The 18,067-nt window shown below is 35.7% G+C and overlaps 3 protein-coding genes across 3 annotated transcripts in view; 1 reads left to right on the top strand and 2 right to left on the bottom strand.

The window, feature by feature from the left end:
• Nucleotides 1-2,420, top strand: part of LOC109837184 (4-coumarate--CoA ligase-like 1) — a 3,011-nt gene extending 591 nt beyond the window's left edge. The window contains exons 2-6 of the mRNA XM_020405318.1: nucleotides 205-394; nucleotides 1,107-1,252; nucleotides 1,678-1,745; nucleotides 1,908-2,007; nucleotides 2,093-2,420. Of these exons, the coding sequence (XP_020260907.1) occupies nucleotides 205-394; nucleotides 1,107-1,252; nucleotides 1,678-1,745; nucleotides 1,908-2,007; nucleotides 2,093-2,239 (651 nt within the window). The 3' untranslated portion in view covers nucleotides 2,240-2,420. The remainder of the gene's footprint in view (nucleotides 1-204; nucleotides 395-1,106; nucleotides 1,253-1,677; nucleotides 1,746-1,907; nucleotides 2,008-2,092) is intronic.
• LOC109837183 (glycerol-3-phosphate dehydrogenase SDP6, mitochondrial) lies at nucleotides 3,180-10,592 on the bottom strand. Its single transcript, XM_020405317.1, has 7 exons — nucleotides 10,385-10,592; nucleotides 9,004-9,477; nucleotides 5,885-6,216; nucleotides 5,431-5,591; nucleotides 4,084-4,342; nucleotides 3,626-3,923; nucleotides 3,180-3,546 (listed from the first exon to the last, which is right to left on the bottom strand). The coding sequence occupies exons 2-7, from the start codon at nucleotides 9,347-9,349 to the stop codon at nucleotides 3,539-3,541; spliced, it is 1,404 nt and encodes a 467-aa protein (XP_020260906.1). The 5' UTR covers nucleotides 9,350-9,477; nucleotides 10,385-10,592; the 3' UTR covers nucleotides 3,180-3,538.
• LOC109838512 (transcription factor-like protein DPB) overlaps nucleotides 11,655-18,067 on the bottom strand; it is a 13,687-nt gene continuing 7,274 nt past the window's right edge. Inside the window, exons 5-10 of the mRNA XM_020406947.1 lie at nucleotides 17,042-17,104; nucleotides 16,819-16,965; nucleotides 16,627-16,695; nucleotides 15,559-15,651; nucleotides 13,418-13,488; nucleotides 11,655-12,249 (exon numbers count right to left, since the gene is read on the bottom strand). Coding sequence (XP_020262536.1) covers nucleotides 12,015-12,249; nucleotides 13,418-13,488; nucleotides 15,559-15,651; nucleotides 16,627-16,695; nucleotides 16,819-16,965; nucleotides 17,042-17,104 — 678 coding nt within the window. The 3' untranslated portion in view covers nucleotides 11,655-12,014. The remainder of the gene's footprint in view (nucleotides 12,250-13,417; nucleotides 13,489-15,558; nucleotides 15,652-16,626; nucleotides 16,696-16,818; nucleotides 16,966-17,041; nucleotides 17,105-18,067) is intronic.

Raw genomic sequence — 18,067 nt, 5'->3', positions numbered from 1 at the left:
TTCAAGATCTTAAAATTTGAAGCAGCGTGTGTAACTAGTGTTCGCTTCTGCTGCTTAGAGTTTGTACCTGTTCCTGTTAATTATATCAAGTTATCTCTACGTATGAGAGTTCAACCACACAGCGATTATATCACTATATCAACATAAGAAAGTCATTTCTCATCCACAGAGAAGATCAAACAGCTTTGTGTATTTTCCACACAGGGATATGGATTAACAGAGACTTGCAGTATTGTATCGTTGGAGCGCCCTCAAGCATGGGCTCGGAAATTTGGTTCCACAGGTTACTTAATGCCAGGCATTGAGGCTAAAATTATCAGCATAGGCACATCTAAGACTCTTCCACCTAATCAGAATGGGGAGATATTAGTTCGTGGACCAAATATAATGCAAGGTAGGATTCTTCATCAATATTTTAAGTTTACTGCAAACCTTATGATCTTTTTCTGAACTTGATACACCTGAAGAAATAGATCTGAAACAAACTTTATGCTTGATCAGAATGCCATGATCGAAGATTGAACATGAAGAATGAATTTCTGGTTTTTTGCATAATTATATTTCTGATAGTTATGGCCGAAATCAAGTTTGCTAAAGATTTTCTTTTTTCTCATTTGGTTCGACTTTCCTGTCATAACATAGAACTTTTTCCATGCCTACATTATCAAATTAATGTATATCTTTATGCAATGTCCATGTGATGAAGATATTCTACATTTTAGGTACTTCCTTTACTGATCTTGTGTTACTCAACATCTATTTTTATGGAGCTGGATTTCATTATCTTGAGCAAATTGCCACGTTCATATTATTCTTTACCAATTATATGTCCTTATTTGTTAGAGTGGCATGACATATATATTACTGTAAATGCCTCATAATGAAGTATCTTTTGATACTATGATCTTGCAAAATCGAACAAACGCAATAGAATCAACAATAGAATCAAGTGACTTTAGCAACCCATTTTTTTAGTGTATCACCCGGTTTGTTAATGAAATAGATCAGCTTTCGGAGATCTGGTTGAAGGAAACTTACACAGAACTAAATAAATCATCAATATGATTTTCTTTACATGTTAAATACCAATTTTGACGTTTGTGCAGGGTATTTCAAAAACCTAGAAGCCACTAAATTTACCTTAGATGAGGAAGGCTGGTTACACACAGGTGATCTCGGATATTTCGATGAGAAGGGACAACTGTATGTCGAGGATCGGTTAAAAGAATTAATCAAGTGCAAAGGTTTTCAGGTACTCCTCATACTGAAGTATATTTTATTTTTGTGGCTACATTAAAGCAAAACAATGACGTTGAGTAAAATGCATATGCTGTTTACTCTCACACTGATATATCTTATAAATATATCTTTGGCAGTGAATTCCTATCAGTGATATTTAAACTACTGTCTTACCTATTTCATCATTATGAAATGTAATTCTCATCACTGTACCGTTTCATATTCTGTTTTTCTTATTTATACATGAAAATTAGTTCTTTAGCTTTCAAATTCGTTTTATTTTTATTATCTGTTTATTTATTATTATTTATTATTTATTTATTTATTTATTGTAATTATTATTATCATTATTATTATTATTTTGATATAGTTCGGTTAAACTGTCCTGTTGTTTCTTTTCTTCATCAACTCACCATTAACATTGCTTTGATTTTTAAGGTTGCACCAGCTGAGCTTGAATCAGTGCTTACCTCTCATCCTGAGATATTAGATGCTGCTGTTGTGCCGTAAGTTTTGAAGAGAATTCTCAGAGCTAGAATTGATTGTACTTTCGTTTTTCGTGCTTGTTGAAGCCTAGAGAATTTTCTTGTTAATATCATGGTATATTTGCATTAAACAATGTTATGCTAAACTTATGGGGTTCTGTTATCTTGGATTTTTGTATCCAGAATGGAAGATGCTGAAGCTGGTGAGGTTCCTGTGGCATTCGTTGTTACTCGTAACAGCTCACTTACTGAAGTGGATGTGCAGAAATTTGTTGCGAGTCAGGTAGGTCGTAAATATAATTTGACTTGATTTGATTTGTGTTCCTCTTATAATCCATTTTATCAAACTCTATAACTATTGCCAACAGGTTGCTCCTTTCAAGAGGTTGAGGAGGGTAATCTTTGAGAACAGCATCCCGAAAACAGCTTCCGGAAAAATCCTTAGAAGAGAGTTAACGAACACGGTAAAAACGCTCAGAAGAGAGCTTTCAGATAAAGTTAGATCAAAACTATAGGAATCACACTTCCTTATATGCTGAATGAGTCAATTGCTTGAATTTGCGTGTAATAATGTATATATCAATCTGTAATCTCATGTGGACGGCTTTGTTGTATGCTGTATCCTACCTCCAAGCTACTGTAAAGAAATGTTTAAGCACCACTCATATCAAAATAAAAATGAGCATTTATTATGGATGAGAGGTTAGACAGTAGCATATTTACTTTTCTTCTCCTTTATAGATGCTACTCTTTGTGGTGCCCACTAATTACTTTATGGATCACGCATTAAAAAAAATATCGGAGCACCTTTTACTCAGAAACAAATTGAGCATGCAACCCTCTCTTACCTTTTTTTTTTTTTCCTTTCAAGGAGAAAAAGGTACAAAAAGTGGTTAAGTTCACCGTAACAGAGTATCTCTAGAAACAGGGAGAAGGGGTCAGTTTTAGAAGAAAAAAAAAGTGCGCCGGAGACAGGAGCATTGCAAGCCAAACAGACTCTCACCCTAAACACTTCGTTTCTGTCCAAGTCTGAGACGATGAACAATCTAAAGACCAAGGCATGCCATGATCCCTTATAGCCCAAAGAGCTAGATCTAGATGTCCCTGAGAAACTGTTTTTACTCACACTCCCTGAGAATTGAAATATACTAATTAACTCCGATAGAAGTGATCGTCTATCTACATTCCTTGACATTACCTCAAACTGGTGCGTCACCAAAATTGTGATGAGCTTATAAGAATTAATTTATGAAGAGTCAAGCGCGCAAATAAGGCAGATCACAAAGACCCTGAAAGCAACTTCACAAGGTTGCCGTTGAAGAATGCCTTGTTAGGTAAACATGAATCGCTAGACGTTTAACATTGACATTTGCGATGTAAATGTTTGGGACAAGAACATGAACCTCCAGAGCAGAGAAAACGCTAAAAGAAAATAAGTTACTAGTGAAAGGTACAGGCGCAAGAGGTTTGTCATCTCTCATCTCAAATACTGAAAAGTATCAACAGTGACGAATTTGTAACACATCAAAGCAGAAAATTTATTTGGTGGTTACACTGGTAAAGAGCTCCATGGTACTATACGGCTGCCAAAAAATTATTGGGGGTTCATGGTGTTTCCTTTTTCTATTTTGAGGTAGTTACATCAACCACCATTTAACATCCAGAATGATAAGTTTAAATTTAAATAAAATAAAAAAAGAAATTAAGTTTCCACAGCAGCAAAAGAATTAAACTGTTCCTCCACCAATTTGTCGGAGAAGTCTATCCATGGGCCCATACTAGGTTACCACCGTAAAAATCAAGTATTATTCGACTCATGACCCTGAAAAGTATAAAAAGACCGTGAGATTATTGACAGTACGCAAAAATGGAAAAGACTTCAGGGAGGAGCAGATACTTGCCTGTATGTTTTCCATCGTGAAACTGTGCATTTTTAGATGATTTGAAGGTTTCTAAAAATTGTTTGGCCTTTTGGAACTCAAGTTTTTTCCTCGCCTTATCCCACTTGTGCTCAGAAGCCAGTATCTCAATAATTCGTGGCAATGCTCTGCCAGCGGCATCAGTGTCCAGGAAAGCAAGCCTACATCTCCTGGCAACAAAGTCAACAGCAGATTCACAATATTCATTCCGAGCACAGTATGCAACCTCAGCCTCTAGAAAAGGGTATCCATGAGCAAGCCGCTTCCCAAGGTTCTCATTCTAAGGAAAAGGTTAAAAAGGCACTTGATTAAGTATACCACAGTTAATCTTGAGAACAATCAGAAAACCAATTGATATCATATGAGAATAATCAGAAAGGCAATAGATTAAGTAGTAGCAATTACTATTATCACAACACTAACTGAGGATTTAAGCATACCTGAGCTATGGTTGCCACTCTTTCAGCCATCGTACCATATGCATGTGACAAATGCTTAGAAATATAACTGTCCATAACTCCAGGAATAATTTTTCCACCATATGATTTCTTCATGCGTACATATTGCTGTGCGAGTACAGTGAAGGATGCAGGGTCCCAACCGTTTCCCCCAACAATATGCAGGTTGTTAGTCACACAACCATTAGCCGGCTTCAACTTTCCTGACCTTACAGCTGCATTCACCGCATCTTCAGCCATGCTGGAAAAAGGCATGGTAGGATAAATAGAAAGCATACAAACATTTAAACAACCTAACAGAATGATCATCGAAAATAAAAGAATGTAAATGGAAAAACCCAACAACAAATGCTTTTACTCACAAACTCAGTGAGCTTTTTAAACAGTTGAGGGCATAATGTAGACAAATGCAAGACACCAGTTGTAATCCTCCTTTTGTTGATTAGGTTACAGAGTAGTTACTAATTCGTTCACGTCAAAAGAGAAGAAAGTTTGTAGACTTTACAGAATATAGTGAATAACTACGTGCGTTGCCTACAAGCCTACTCTTGTGGTTTGTGGTCAAACACATCTAACAAATCTTTAAAAAATATTGAGGAGGCCTGCTCATATAGGGTACATATCTAAACTTAGACACCTATGCCTGATAGATACGTGTTGGATACCCTTTTCATGTATCATCGAATTGCAATGTATCAGAGACGTGCCGAAGACACATCTTAGATGTATTTGAGATTAAAAAGATAAAAATCCAATGTAACTTGATTTGTTGGGTACATTGCTCTTATTTAAATTGACCAATATCTTATGAGGTTAGTTTATGTAACACGAAAACATTTCATGATATCAAGGACATTGAGTGTATCGCGTATGCATGATTTTCTATTTGTTGTATCCACAAGATATCTGTATCTTTAGTACCCCTATACTATCATTTTTGTATTGGTGCATGATATGTTGTATGTACATATGTATGTATTTTCAGTTTTATATATAATCGATTTTATATTTTTTGTCTAATCATATCAGATTCGTGTCCTTTTTTTCGAATTTCCCTTAGTGTCGTCTCCATATTTATCACATCTGTACCCCCATACTCTCGTCCATTCTTCTAGTTGTGAGCACTACCATGAGTCTAGTACAAAGAAATATTAAAATAGTATGAAATCAACACACACACACACACAACCAAAACCAAAGAATGCAAGATATCATGACCTCAAATCTGACAATGAAGATCATATCATGTTTATGTGATTGACCAGAAACAGTGCCATAGACGAGTGATAATACATAGCATCCCTCTTTGATGAAAGTTTTCAGATATACCTTCTGTAAGTTGTCCATTTTCCACCAGTAATTGTTACTAGACCAGGATAATCTTCGCACACAACATGGTCTCTAGAAATACTCTCAGTGTTCTTTGCTGATGGATCTATTGCCAAAGGGCGGATACCACTCCAAGCTGAAAGTACATCTCCACGTCGTACCTAAAATAGTATCGAAAATATATATGTGAAGAAGATGCTACAAGGTACTTAAGAATATAACTTGTCTACTACCTCAAATAAAGGCTACCACAGAACTAGAAGTTCCTACATCAAATTAGCAAGCAAAAAGAAATGAATGAAAGACAGTTACAATATCAGATGCATTACACTGATGAATGTGAGTATTTATCGGATTAGGATGATAGGCAAACCGCACGGTTCCAATTAATTTGAAGGGCAGAAGCTGCTTGACAAGAAAATGATGAAAGAAATAGCTTCACCAGAGCACCAACCTGAACATTAAGGTAATCACAGATGGCATCCAATATAAATTGTATTTCATCTTCATGTGGTTCCGGAAGCATAGTAATGGGAGTATTAGAATCTGTAGTCCCTGCAATTGTTCTTCCTAACCAGGGCAGCATGAATACAACACGGCCATCTTTTGTTTTTGGTACAATTAGTCCCATTCCCTCAGGGGAGTAATAATCAGGAAGCACAATGTGCACACCGCTACTTGGAGAAATCATAGGTGGAGCATCTTTGTCAGCCATTTTTCGTACAGCATCGCAAAATGGCCCGGCCGCATTTACAACAACTCTTGCAAATGTATCAAACTCTTTGCCTGATGCACTTTAAGAGAAGTTAAGCAGCATACATGTACAACAAAACATTTTAGTTACTTAATAGAAAATAAAAAGCAACTAAAATATAATTAGAATATAACGTAAGAAAAACTATCAGTGTGAGAAATAACAAATATAAAAAGGGCATAACTGAAATTTCTATGGTGATGAATTACCATATACAATATGCTCTATACGCCTATATAAATAAACTCCAGAAACCTGGTTCAAAGTGCAAAGCTATTAGCAATAATCTGATTCTACCAGATCACTAGTAGCTCTCTCATTAAAAAAAACAGAAGGTAAGGATTAAATGGTTTGTAGCATACATACCCCCTTCCTTCCTCCCACCCAGATTCATTTCCTTTATTATCAAGTTTTCGTTTATGCCATTTTTATTGTTTTCTGCATTTATAGTTGATATCCCTTACAGAGTGGAACTAAGTTTAAAGATGGATCCATCACATAATATTTCCTGCGATCTACTGTATACTTTAGTCTTTGATATTTTCTGTAGTATGATTGCATCAACAAAAAATTTGAACTACAGATCTTTCTTTAAAAAGTTCAAGAGATAATGTTCTATGCACTTTATCCTTAGAATGGTAATCTAGCATGAATTGCAGTTTTCAGAACAAACTTCACTTGTTCATCAGTCACTGATTATATTTACTGCAATAGAATGTCTAAAGATGTCAATATCATAACAACAGTATATCCAGGACCTCACAATCTATCTCTCCTTGCAATAAATCTTAGAATCTGATGAACAGTAAATCCCTTCTTAATGTGATTTGTCATGATGACTGATCGAAAATATCACATAAGCATCACAAAAGGAACAAAAGAGGTCTTTTAAAAAGGGTAGTTTGTTGCTTAAGCATCAGGAACAGTACATCCAGTATCTCACAAATTCACAATCTATCTCTCCGAGCAATAAATCTTAGAATCTGACCTTATTGCAGTTTTCAGAACAAACTTCACTTGTTCATCAGTCACTGATTATATTTACTGCAATAGAATGTCTAAAGATGTCAATATCATAACAACAGTATATCCAGGACCTCACAATCTATCTCTCCTTGCAATAAATCTTAGAATCTGATGAACAGTAAATCCCTTCTTAATGTGATTTGTCATGATGACTGATCGAAAATATCACATAAGCATCACAAAAGGAACAAAAGAGGTCTTTTAAAAAGGGTAGTTTGTTGCTTAAGCATCAGGAACAGTACATCCAGTATCTCACAAATTCACAATCTATCTCTCCGAGCAATAAATCTTAGAATCTGACCTTATCCACCATATTCAACCACCCAAACCATACATCCCATGTCCATTCACCTATTTATCTATTCAATCGATAGGCTAGTTAACACTTCACAAAACCTTAGTTCTTAAAAGTTAATCTTCACCTGGTCATCTCATCTCCCTCCCTCCTCCCATACACCTGCTTCCCTCTCCTGTTTGTAAGATATATGAGTGCTAGATCTAAATATTTAAACTTCTTTAGTATTAATATCCCCTTGAGCGCTTTATTTTCATTGGATGTATTGACATGTGGCAACATTCAGATGTTGAAAATGAACTGAACTATCCTTTGCCCAATCATTGGTTAATGGTGAGGAAATAAATTTTACTAAAATCGCTGCAAGCCCACTCACTGTCTAATTCTCCAAGATGTTTTTTTAAAATAAAAAAGAGTAAATTTCACAAAACTACCATGACTAGTTAGAGGTTCTTCCGAATAGATTACCAAACTACCATAAGCTACTGAATATGGGAGTTATGAAAATATTTTCGTGTTGGATGCACTATTTCCTAAAATAACTAAATATATTGCAGTAGGTTGTCATTTTACCAGAGAAAATGTTGGAGGTGCCTTAGGTTATACATCAAATGACTGAAAGAAGCAGTGCACCTACGTATCATTTATTAAGTAGTTCAAGTAAAAAGTCATCGAGTAAATTTGTTCTCATGAACTCAAATGTACTTCTAAGGCTCTAAATCCATCTTACACTCTCTTCTGCCTCATAACTAAGAAAGGGATACAAAGAAAGGGCCATGCCTTTGTGAGAAAGATGGTATCTTCATTCTCCATGTTAAGAGGTACGCTAATCGATGTTTTTGGTAAATTTGTTTATCCTCATAATGAGTAGTGAATCTTGTTGATAAATTAGTGGGATGCCTAATTTATGATTGCAGCTATACTAGTGTGCGTCAAACAATTTGCCACAAACCAAGTATTTCATAGATTTTACTGCAATAATAAATTTGTTGAATGAATTCATCGAAACTGCAGTTTCATTAATTTTTCCTGACCAGTTCATCACAGAAATTTGTATTTAAAAAAAGGGACATGTGTTAGCTGCCCTCGCCTAAGAAAAATCTTGGTTACAACCCTGTGACAAAGCAAAGCTAATTTCAGTTATATACATATATATTTGAACAAAAGAATGGCACAAAAATTCTGATATCATAGTTGCACGACAGTTTGTAACCCCACAATTTAAAACATGTTCTAAATCTATTTATTAGCATTGTTCAAGCATATTAAGTTGTTGGAACCTTTTAACGGAAGCATTGGCTAGAAATTACCTACAACAGTAACTATATTCTTGTTAAATCGTAAGGTCCAAACTACTCAAACAGCTTCACTACATCAATAGACTTAATGTATAGAAGATGTTACGTGTAAAGATAAACTACATAGAAATATAAAGGATGATCCTATGTTGACAAAATTGGTAAAAAAGAAAAGAAAAAAGAAGAGAGTAACTTTCTACCTGATATCTTATCTCGGATACGTGCACCAATTATCCGATCACCAGCATCATCTTTTATAATGGAAATAACTTCTGCATGGTTAAGCACCGCAGCACCAACTAAGGCAGCAGTGCAAGCTAATCCTACATTCAGCCGAGAATCGTTCATCTGCCCATCATAATAAACCACTGTTCCTTTCAAACTTCTGTCATGACCTTTTCTCGCCAGAGTAGGGAAAAGTTCAATCGATTCATCTGCAGAATAGTATCTAGATAAATGCAGCATTCTTCGACCAGCAACAAGATCGTACATTTTTAGGCCCGCCCAGTAATAAAGAACTTCAAACCACTCAAAGCATGGTGTCATGCAAGGCAAAGCCTGGCATAAGTGCGGAGCATTCTCAATAACCTGTTTACGCTCCTTAAGTGCATGGAATACAAGTTTCAACTGCCCATAATCTAGATTGAATACTGCCTTTTCCAAATAACGGACCCCTGAAAATTAGAAAAAGCAATTTCAGAGAAACGGATACTTTGGAGAACTACTCAATGAGCGCTTTATGGTTCCCCATTGAATACAAGCAACAATATACATTAGGCACTTGAATACTTAATGGTTACATGTCAAATATTCCTCTTAGCATATCGTGTAATTTATACTGTATCACAGACACGTGAAACAAACAAAAATATAACAAAGCTATAGAATTTATAATGTATCATTAACATATGGCTACATATTAGAGACTTGAGTTAAAAATACAATGCATGAATGAAGTACACAAAAACATAGAGAGAAAGCATTGATGAACCAATCTACCATGCTACACAGCTACCATAACTGAATTTCCCACAAAAAAAACGTTCTAAATCATCTCCATTTTCACTCCCAAAACTATTTTTATCTTCCAATCTTTACCCAACCACTTCGTCTCTGAATTTTCTAGTTATTTGATTTTCAGGAGAAGTACTGAAGCTGCAAAAAGATTCCAAATTCTACAGAAATCCATTAAGCAAATAAAACAACCCACACCCTCTAAAGCAAACAAAACGAACCACGCCCTCTAAACCCATGCAGTGAACAATTTCCATGGATATTTAACTTGTCGAATGGAACTCTGGTCTCTAGTATCGTTTCTAAGAGGAAAAATCATGAAACATAATTAAATTGCAAAGAGCAAGGCCCCCTCGGATTTGCATTGTAACAGTATACAATATACTATTAAAGGGCTTCACATGCACAACCTCTGCTCCACATTAACGTAACAAATAAAATTTTAAATAAAAAAACCTAGTTCTGGTTACTTTTTGCCCCAAAGACAGGCATAAAGTCAAAATCCAAAAGGGAATCAGTTCCAATCACCCAAAAAAAAAAAGAAAGCAACACCAAAAACTCGCTCACCTCCATGGATCAGCTTCGTGGACCTCGAGGAGGTCCCCGACGAGAAATCCTCTCGCTCAACAAGGCCAACCCTCAGCCCTCTCGTCGCCGCGTCGAGCGCGACGCCGCATCCAGTGCTCCACGCATCACGAGCACGTCCAGTGGATTCACAGGGCTCGTCCCCATCAGCGCCGACTCCTGCACGTCTCTCGTAGGCACCGCGGCGAACGGATCGCGACTTCTGCCGCCAGCGTTTTCCAAACGCTGTCGAAGTGCGGGTCGCTCGCGAACGCCGGCGCGAGATCAGGGTTGAGCGTTGCCCAGGATGCGCCGGAAGCGGCGGCGATCAGGGCGAATCGCCTCATCCGAGGGGCGGCCATGTCGGGATTTTGGATTTGATCGCTGGTTCGACGTTCGAGGGAGCGAAGGCCTTTATAGCTCGGGAACTGGTTGAAAGCGGTAGTCGTGAGGAAATTACGAGAATGCCACTGGTTTTAGTTGGACCCGAAAGGTTGGGTTTCGGATGGGGGGAATGAACCGGAAATTTTTATTCTCGTTAAGTCCGTGGATACTTTTTGGTGCGCTTCTTTAATTTCCCCCTGGGATTTATGGGTTGAATTGATTCTAGTTGGTTGCCAGGCAGTTGGCATTTGACCAAATTCATTCGCTATAGGTGACCGTGTAAATACTTTCTAAATACTAATCGCCCGCTTTGGAAATCTACTCCTCATATGAGTCAGATCCTGTACTGTTTGACTAGGAGGAAAACTAGAAGGAAAAAAGGATAAGGAAAAGAATGGTAAATAATAACAACTATTAAAAGGAAAAAAGGATAGAGAAAAAAAATGGTAAAATAATAATTATTAAAAGGGGGAAAAAACAGTTGAGTTTCGTTGTTTGGTAGGTAAATAGTCAAGCACATCCTCATTCTCTGATCCAAATCCAAATGATACCGGTCCAGATCAATGCTCGTATTAAGTCTATGAAATTTACACAAACATGTTATTGTATCACGGATCCTTCTTTATGTTTTAACAGATACTTGTTCATAAACGGGTAGGATGAGTAAGTGTTTAGATCAGTTCGGGTTCGAAGAACCACACAAGTCTGAATATGGACTCATAACAAACTTCACTAGACAAAAGAACCTCCGATGGCAATGTACATCCAATAAGAAAGCAATACGGTTGAAATTCCAGCAATATAAGTAGATACAGGATAAATTTTGATAAACTGCTCTATAAAGAAGCTAACACATTCACCCTCAAAGTCCCAGTTAACTATGCGCATCTCACTCCCAAAACCAGTATTTAATTCATTATAGAAATCAACAATTCTTACATATGGTTATTTATACAAAAACTACTTAAGAACTAATACATTTGGCACAGAACAAGAGCCTCTTTAGAAAGGAAAAGATAAAATCATTACATTGTATGATGAGAGGGGGAGCAAAAATGAGAAAACAATTACATTACAGTAACATTGACATCAGAACCAACACAACAATGGGTTAGTGCCCCAGGAGAAGAGGATCATCACTGATTCCCTGCTATAACTCGCAGCTGCTATTACTTTTGCACTATACACAAAAAGAATCAAAAGATAATGACATATAGCTCAAATAGCACATATAGCTAAACTTTGCATGCTAGTGTTCAGGCTTGAACGCTCGGGCTTTTAGTATTCCTGGAATCTGAGGTGAACTAGGCACCTTTCCTTGCGAGTTGGGTCTTATAAGTGGCCTTGGAGGTGAAAATAATCCCTGCGTGCTGGAGCTGTCGCAAATAATTGAATGAGGCTCATGGTCACCGTCATTGTGTTCTTGTTCAGATAGTCTCATTGCCCTCAGAACATATGAATCATCGTGCAACTCAAAAGGAGTACTGCATATAGTGTTTGCGGATAGAATATTAAACCATAGAAGTTTAAATTTTAGGGGTAAATAGCACGTAGACCCCCAGTACTATTGCACATTTGAAGTTTGTCCTAGACCTGTTGTTTCACTGTTGCAGATAGACCACTGGGTTAATTTTATTTACTCTTTTGCCCTCATATAGATGACTAATTTCGCTCAGGGGCAATATCTGCCGATCTTTGACCAAGGGTAAAAGAGTAAAAGACAAAGTAACCCGGGGATCTATATGTGAAAATGAAACTATAAGGGCAGTAAGTGCAAAACAAAAGATAGTACAGGGGTTCAATGTGCACATAACCCTAAAATTTATATGAAGTCATAATGTCACTAAATAAGACCAAAATTTGCATGCTATTAACTAAGGCTAGCACCTCAATGATCTCATTGGCTAAAAATAACATTGTTAGGGAGCAAGATATTTAAGATAGAGACGAGAAATTGCAATAATTACACCATTTGAAGGCACAATCAGAGAGAGAATCCACTTGTTTGATTCCCTGATGGAATAATTAAGGTCATGACTTAGTTGGTACAGGGCTTTGACAAGTTAGCTGCCTTCCTAAAACAGAGATTGAAGGAATTTCAACCTTTTCAGTGAAATTGATAATACTGTTAATATAACATGGCGCAATAATTACATTTCGAACAATTAGCAGGAGAAGAAAAACTAACAGAAAATAACTAAATGAATAAAGTAAAGAAAGAAACAATAAACTTCTAAAAACTATGTATTTAGCATTTTTCTACGTATCTGCCCCCAAATCTTCTCTATTTCACAAACTATCCTCCAAATCTTTGCTAATGTACCGACCAAATCAAATGAAGATCCATTAGTCTAATACCATTTCCGTGACGATTAGAGAATCAAAGTGGATGCACTCTTCTTCTTTTGCTAAGATTACTCCCAAAAAATTTTTAAATATGACTAAGTTATCTGTATTTTACTTAATGACATACATCCACTCCCAAAATCCTGATCCAAACATAGTTAAAGCCTTGTATGGTTCAAGTGATAAATGAAGAAAATCTTATGAGCCAATGAACGTGCAGATTCAACATAATAAACTTGTTTAGCGCTCTTGATAAATAAATTGATAGTCACAATCAGAAGCTTGAGAGCAAAGTCATCAAAGCACCTATTAAAGTCAAAATGCACCAGCTGCATATCTTCTGATATTTCCACCTCAATGGTTGCATGTGGTCGAGTCTGTCAAGATGAAGAATAAAAGAAAACCGTTACTGCTGTCTAGATTAGCCGCTCCAATTTAAATATCAGAAAATGCAATACAAACTTAAATTTAAAGACTCTAAAGATATGGAGTGTGCAGTATAATATAATTTCCTTTAAACATGATATAAAGTACCTCCCTCTGCCGCCTTATCTTGTGCTTTTCATTCTTGTATTGTCTGAAGGTTGTTGGGAGGTTAAGGAGCGAAAAGCGGGTAGGGTGATATCAAGCTGATGTCACATAATGCAGATAGCACAGCACAGCAAAAACAGAAACCTTTTCAGTAAAAGAGGAAATGAGAACAAAGAGCATAATTGGCATCGAGTAGCAATATATATTTATATATATATATATATATTATATATATATTGAGATAGGGTATGCTTGTACCAAGCACAAATTTTAGTACTTGGTAGTGATGTGTCACATCCCATTGACCTCGCAGTTACCCATAGGTGTAAATATGGGTCTAGTACATTTGATGAAGTTGGTGAGGAAGGATGATGAGCCAATCACTAGGCTTGATGCACACTTTTTTGGAGCTCTTAGAATTAAGACATAAAGGATAATATATTTTATTCTATAATAATATTAGTTATTAGTAGGGCGAAAGGGAAGAGGGTGACATTCAAGAATATTCACTAAAAAAAATAGCAGAAACAGCAAAACAGAAATAGAAGAAATATATATATACAGATAGCGAATGGTGTAATGAGAATACAAAGAGGCAGATTGCATACGGAGTACGCAATTATAACATCTATAATGTCTCTCAAGATATAGTAAAGATAATATAATTTAAGATAATATAAATAAGATATATAAAGGCGAAAGAGAGAGGGTGACCATATATGATATAATTATATACAATAGAGGCAGGCAGCAGCAACAACAACAACAGAACCTTTCAGATAAGGAATGAGACACAGGGAATTTGCACCGGGGTTTTAGCAATATATTATCTATATATATATAATAGCTATAGATATATGTATTATATGTATTGTACTTAATATCACTATATGTATAACATATAGATATTATAATATTTATATATATATATATATAATATATATATATATATAATATATATAACTTTGTATATTATGTATATATATGTATGTATATATGTATGTATTATTTGTATATTATTTGTTATGATATATGTGACTATAGTGTATAAAGTATGTAGTTGATATGTATATATATGTAGTATATGATATGGTATATATGGTATGTATGTAATGATATAGGTGAAAACATGTGTCAACTTAAGTGATAGAGAATAGGTGTCCACCAGATTGTTTACCACTCATATTGGCCTAGGGATCCTTGTATTATATAAAAAGTGTTTTTATATAAATAATGTGCTACAAACGTTGGTGGTTCAACTTAAAGTTGATAGCAGTTTGCTATATATATATATATATATATTAGTATATATATTATATATATATATATATTATAATTATATCATTATAAATATATATATATAAATAATGATTGCTACAAACTTTGGTGGATATCAAACTTAGTGGATAGGAGTCTGGCATAGTATATATATATTAGATTATATAGTATAATAATTATATTATACTATATATATATTTATATATATAATGATATATATATAATAGATATATATAGTCAGTAGAATCTATGAAATGTGACGATAGTCCAAAGCTTGTGAGTCTATGACAAGGTAACAAAAGATAAAATACACGCATAATATATACCCATAAAAACCTTTTTCTCTAACATAAACAACCAAATTAGAATGTCAATGTGGAAGTGTTAACATATACTCGGGAATCTCCATAAGTCAAGCAAAAGGAGAAACTAGCCAACCACAGTTTGTATGCACATAACTAACCACAGTTTCAGTTGTAATAGGGACAATCAACCAATGTAACTGAAGTAGCAAGTTAGTTAACTTATTCATTCTATATATACCTTAACTTATTCATTTTATATATATACATTGAAACTGAGTAGGTATAAAAATTCATAATAATAGCAGAGAGTGGAAAGGAAAATAGGTAACATACCTGAACCAGGATGAAAGGCAAAGCAACTCCACCTGGGGGATTATCTCCATGTAGTTGCTCATTACGATTCACCAAATTCTGAAGGCCTATGTACTTAATGAGAAAAGGAAAAGAAAAATGTCAGGGCAAACCAACAAACATAATGCTTGAGTGATTTCTAAAATATATTTACCGCACAACACAGGTTACTCATATACCGGGATCATTCATTCATGTCGCAAGAAGATTTTATGCATACATATGCAACAGTAATTTTTCACAATATACTCATCCCATTATTGTATACCATTCGAGTAAATAATGAAGTTATATGAGCAAGTTCACATTTCAAAAGACCAAAAGAACGAGCCAAGTACATGAAATGTGTGTGCGCGCGTGCAGCTCTTTAACTGCCCTTTACATGTCGGAAAACAAACATGTGTGTTTTCAACATTGAGTGTGTGTGCATGCATGCATGAGTACTCCCTGTAATATAGCCAAATATACATACATCTATAAATTTGTTCAGTCAAACAGGCCATGTTCAACGTGACTTTATGCACACATGCATTTGGACGATATATACTTCCCATTATTTTATACCAGTCAAATAGATAACAAAGTTATACAGAAGCAAGTTCGCCTTTCAAATGTGCTGAGATTTTCTTGAGGAAGTTCAGGCTTGGGTCAGGCAAGGTTGGGCTAATAGAAGTCTAATCCATATAAAATATTGTCAGTCATAATACAACCAATTTATGTATGTCAATGATATATAAGCATTATACATTACATCCATATCTGTAATTCTTTGATCCTTTTGAAATTAATACTTGTGATGAGATGTGAACCAGATTTCCCTCCATGGTTCGTGTACCCAAATGCCCCGGATAGTGCCCTCACTAAGAATACTATAACCAGAACAAAAGCATACACGCACTTATACACATAGGCACAGTTGAACATAGACACCTGCAGTGCAGCCAGACATGTCCATTTATGTACATGCAGAGAAGCACATTCCACAAACACACAAGCATGCTTGCAACACAATCTAGAACGATTATTATTTTTTTAAGACGAGAACTTTACTTGATCTTCCAGTTCTTGCAGATATGCTGCTTTCTTATCAATTCTACTCTTCAGAGCAACACGTTCTGCCTGGAATGGTATATGGAAACAATAAGATGTTTACAGAAAATGGAAAAAAAAAAGAAATTCAAGAAAAGCAAGAAGTTCCATGAGAAATATAGTGAATAAACTCAGACTTGAGACCAGATAAACCTTCAGTTCTTCAACGTCATTTAAGCTAGTTCGAGGTAAACCCCTCCACTGAATTTCTTTTTTATCCTTTGAGATGATATCCATTGCCATAAGCACATTCAGTGCATCATACACCCTCCTCCTTATGTTTTTCTCATCATACTGTTGCTGCATTTTAAGGAAAATAAATGTATTAAAGGAACCGATGAGGACGGTTTATTACTAGTTCGTAAATAGTATTTACCTGATCTGGAGGCCCTATATTATTGCCTGGATCTGCAAATTCAGCAACAAGTTCGTCTGCAACCTAGATGAAAAGGTAAACTTTCAAGATTTAAAAGCATGGACATCCAAAATAAACTAAATATAAAGCACAGGCAAACGGGAATAGTTGCTTTAGAGCAGGTTGAAAATATTATCTTAATATATAAAAGGCTGAGATTTAGAAGGGCATAAATAAGATTTTGGAATGAGGCAAGCACCACACTTAACACCACTGTAATTTGACAACTTGAAATAAACATAATGCAGCAGTACACACTGCCAATGATAAAGATACGGACACAGTAATTTTCTCTGTGATTGGATGCTTTAAGATTTTGGCATGCCATAAAGAAGACTTGCTCATGTCACCATCAACTTTTTTTAAGAAATATCCTATAGCCATCTATTGGTAAGTAATAATAGTTGTTCCTGAGACACCTACTATGTCTTCTTTCTAAGTATGGACCCTTTAAATTTGAAAAAAAAAGTCTGAGCAGAAACAGTAAGACTGTAATCTTGGTTTCAGTCAATATGTCATTGATCATTTTCAAATAGTATGACTACATCAAGAGGTTTAAATTTCCGCCAATATGGCCCAAATATCAGCTGCAATCTTGGTTTAACCTGCTAGCTGGAAAGAAATCCCGTTGAAATATGGTTTCTTTCTCTTGGGGATTTACTGCCGAAATACCAAGTTGTTTCCCCATCTCTATCAGCCAACAACTATCTGCCGAAATTGTCAAAAAGGGGTTTGGTTAATAAAGTGGGTTTGAGTATGGGTATAGAGCTCAAATTGAGCCCTAAACCCAAACCCATTTATATAGAAGGGAAAAGAAAATAAGAATTAGTGCTTGGAACTTCATTCACTGCAAGCCCTTATTTTCGTCTCTCACACTGTGTCACTGCCGCCATCTTGCCTCAAGTTTGCCTCCGCATTCGCCTCGGGCTGACTCATTATCACTGACATCTGAATCCTCTCTCTCTCTCTCTCTCTCTCTCTCTCTCT

The sequence above is a fragment of the Asparagus officinalis genome, chromosome 4, assembly GCF_001876935.1.
Source record: "Asparagus officinalis chromosome 4, Aspof.V1, whole genome shotgun sequence".
Classification (NCBI taxonomy): Eukaryota; Viridiplantae; Streptophyta; class Magnoliopsida; order Asparagales; family Asparagaceae; genus Asparagus; species Asparagus officinalis.
Note: the sequence above shows the minus strand (reverse complement) of the source record. Positions and strands in the feature narration are given on the sequence as shown.

Coding starts and splice junctions, on each gene's coding strand:
- LOC109837183 (XM_020405317.1), bottom strand. CDS start 9,349: ATGACACCATGCTTTGAGTGGTTTGAAGTTCTTTATTACTGGGCGGGC. Junction 5,592..5,884: donor GTGATTACCTTAATGTTCAG/GTTGGTGCTCTG, acceptor ATACTATTTTAG/GTACGACGTGGAGATGTACT. Junction 3,924..4,083: donor GAGTGGCAACCATAGCTCAG/GTATGCTTAAAT, acceptor CCTTTTCCTTAG/AATGAGAACCTTGGGAAGCG.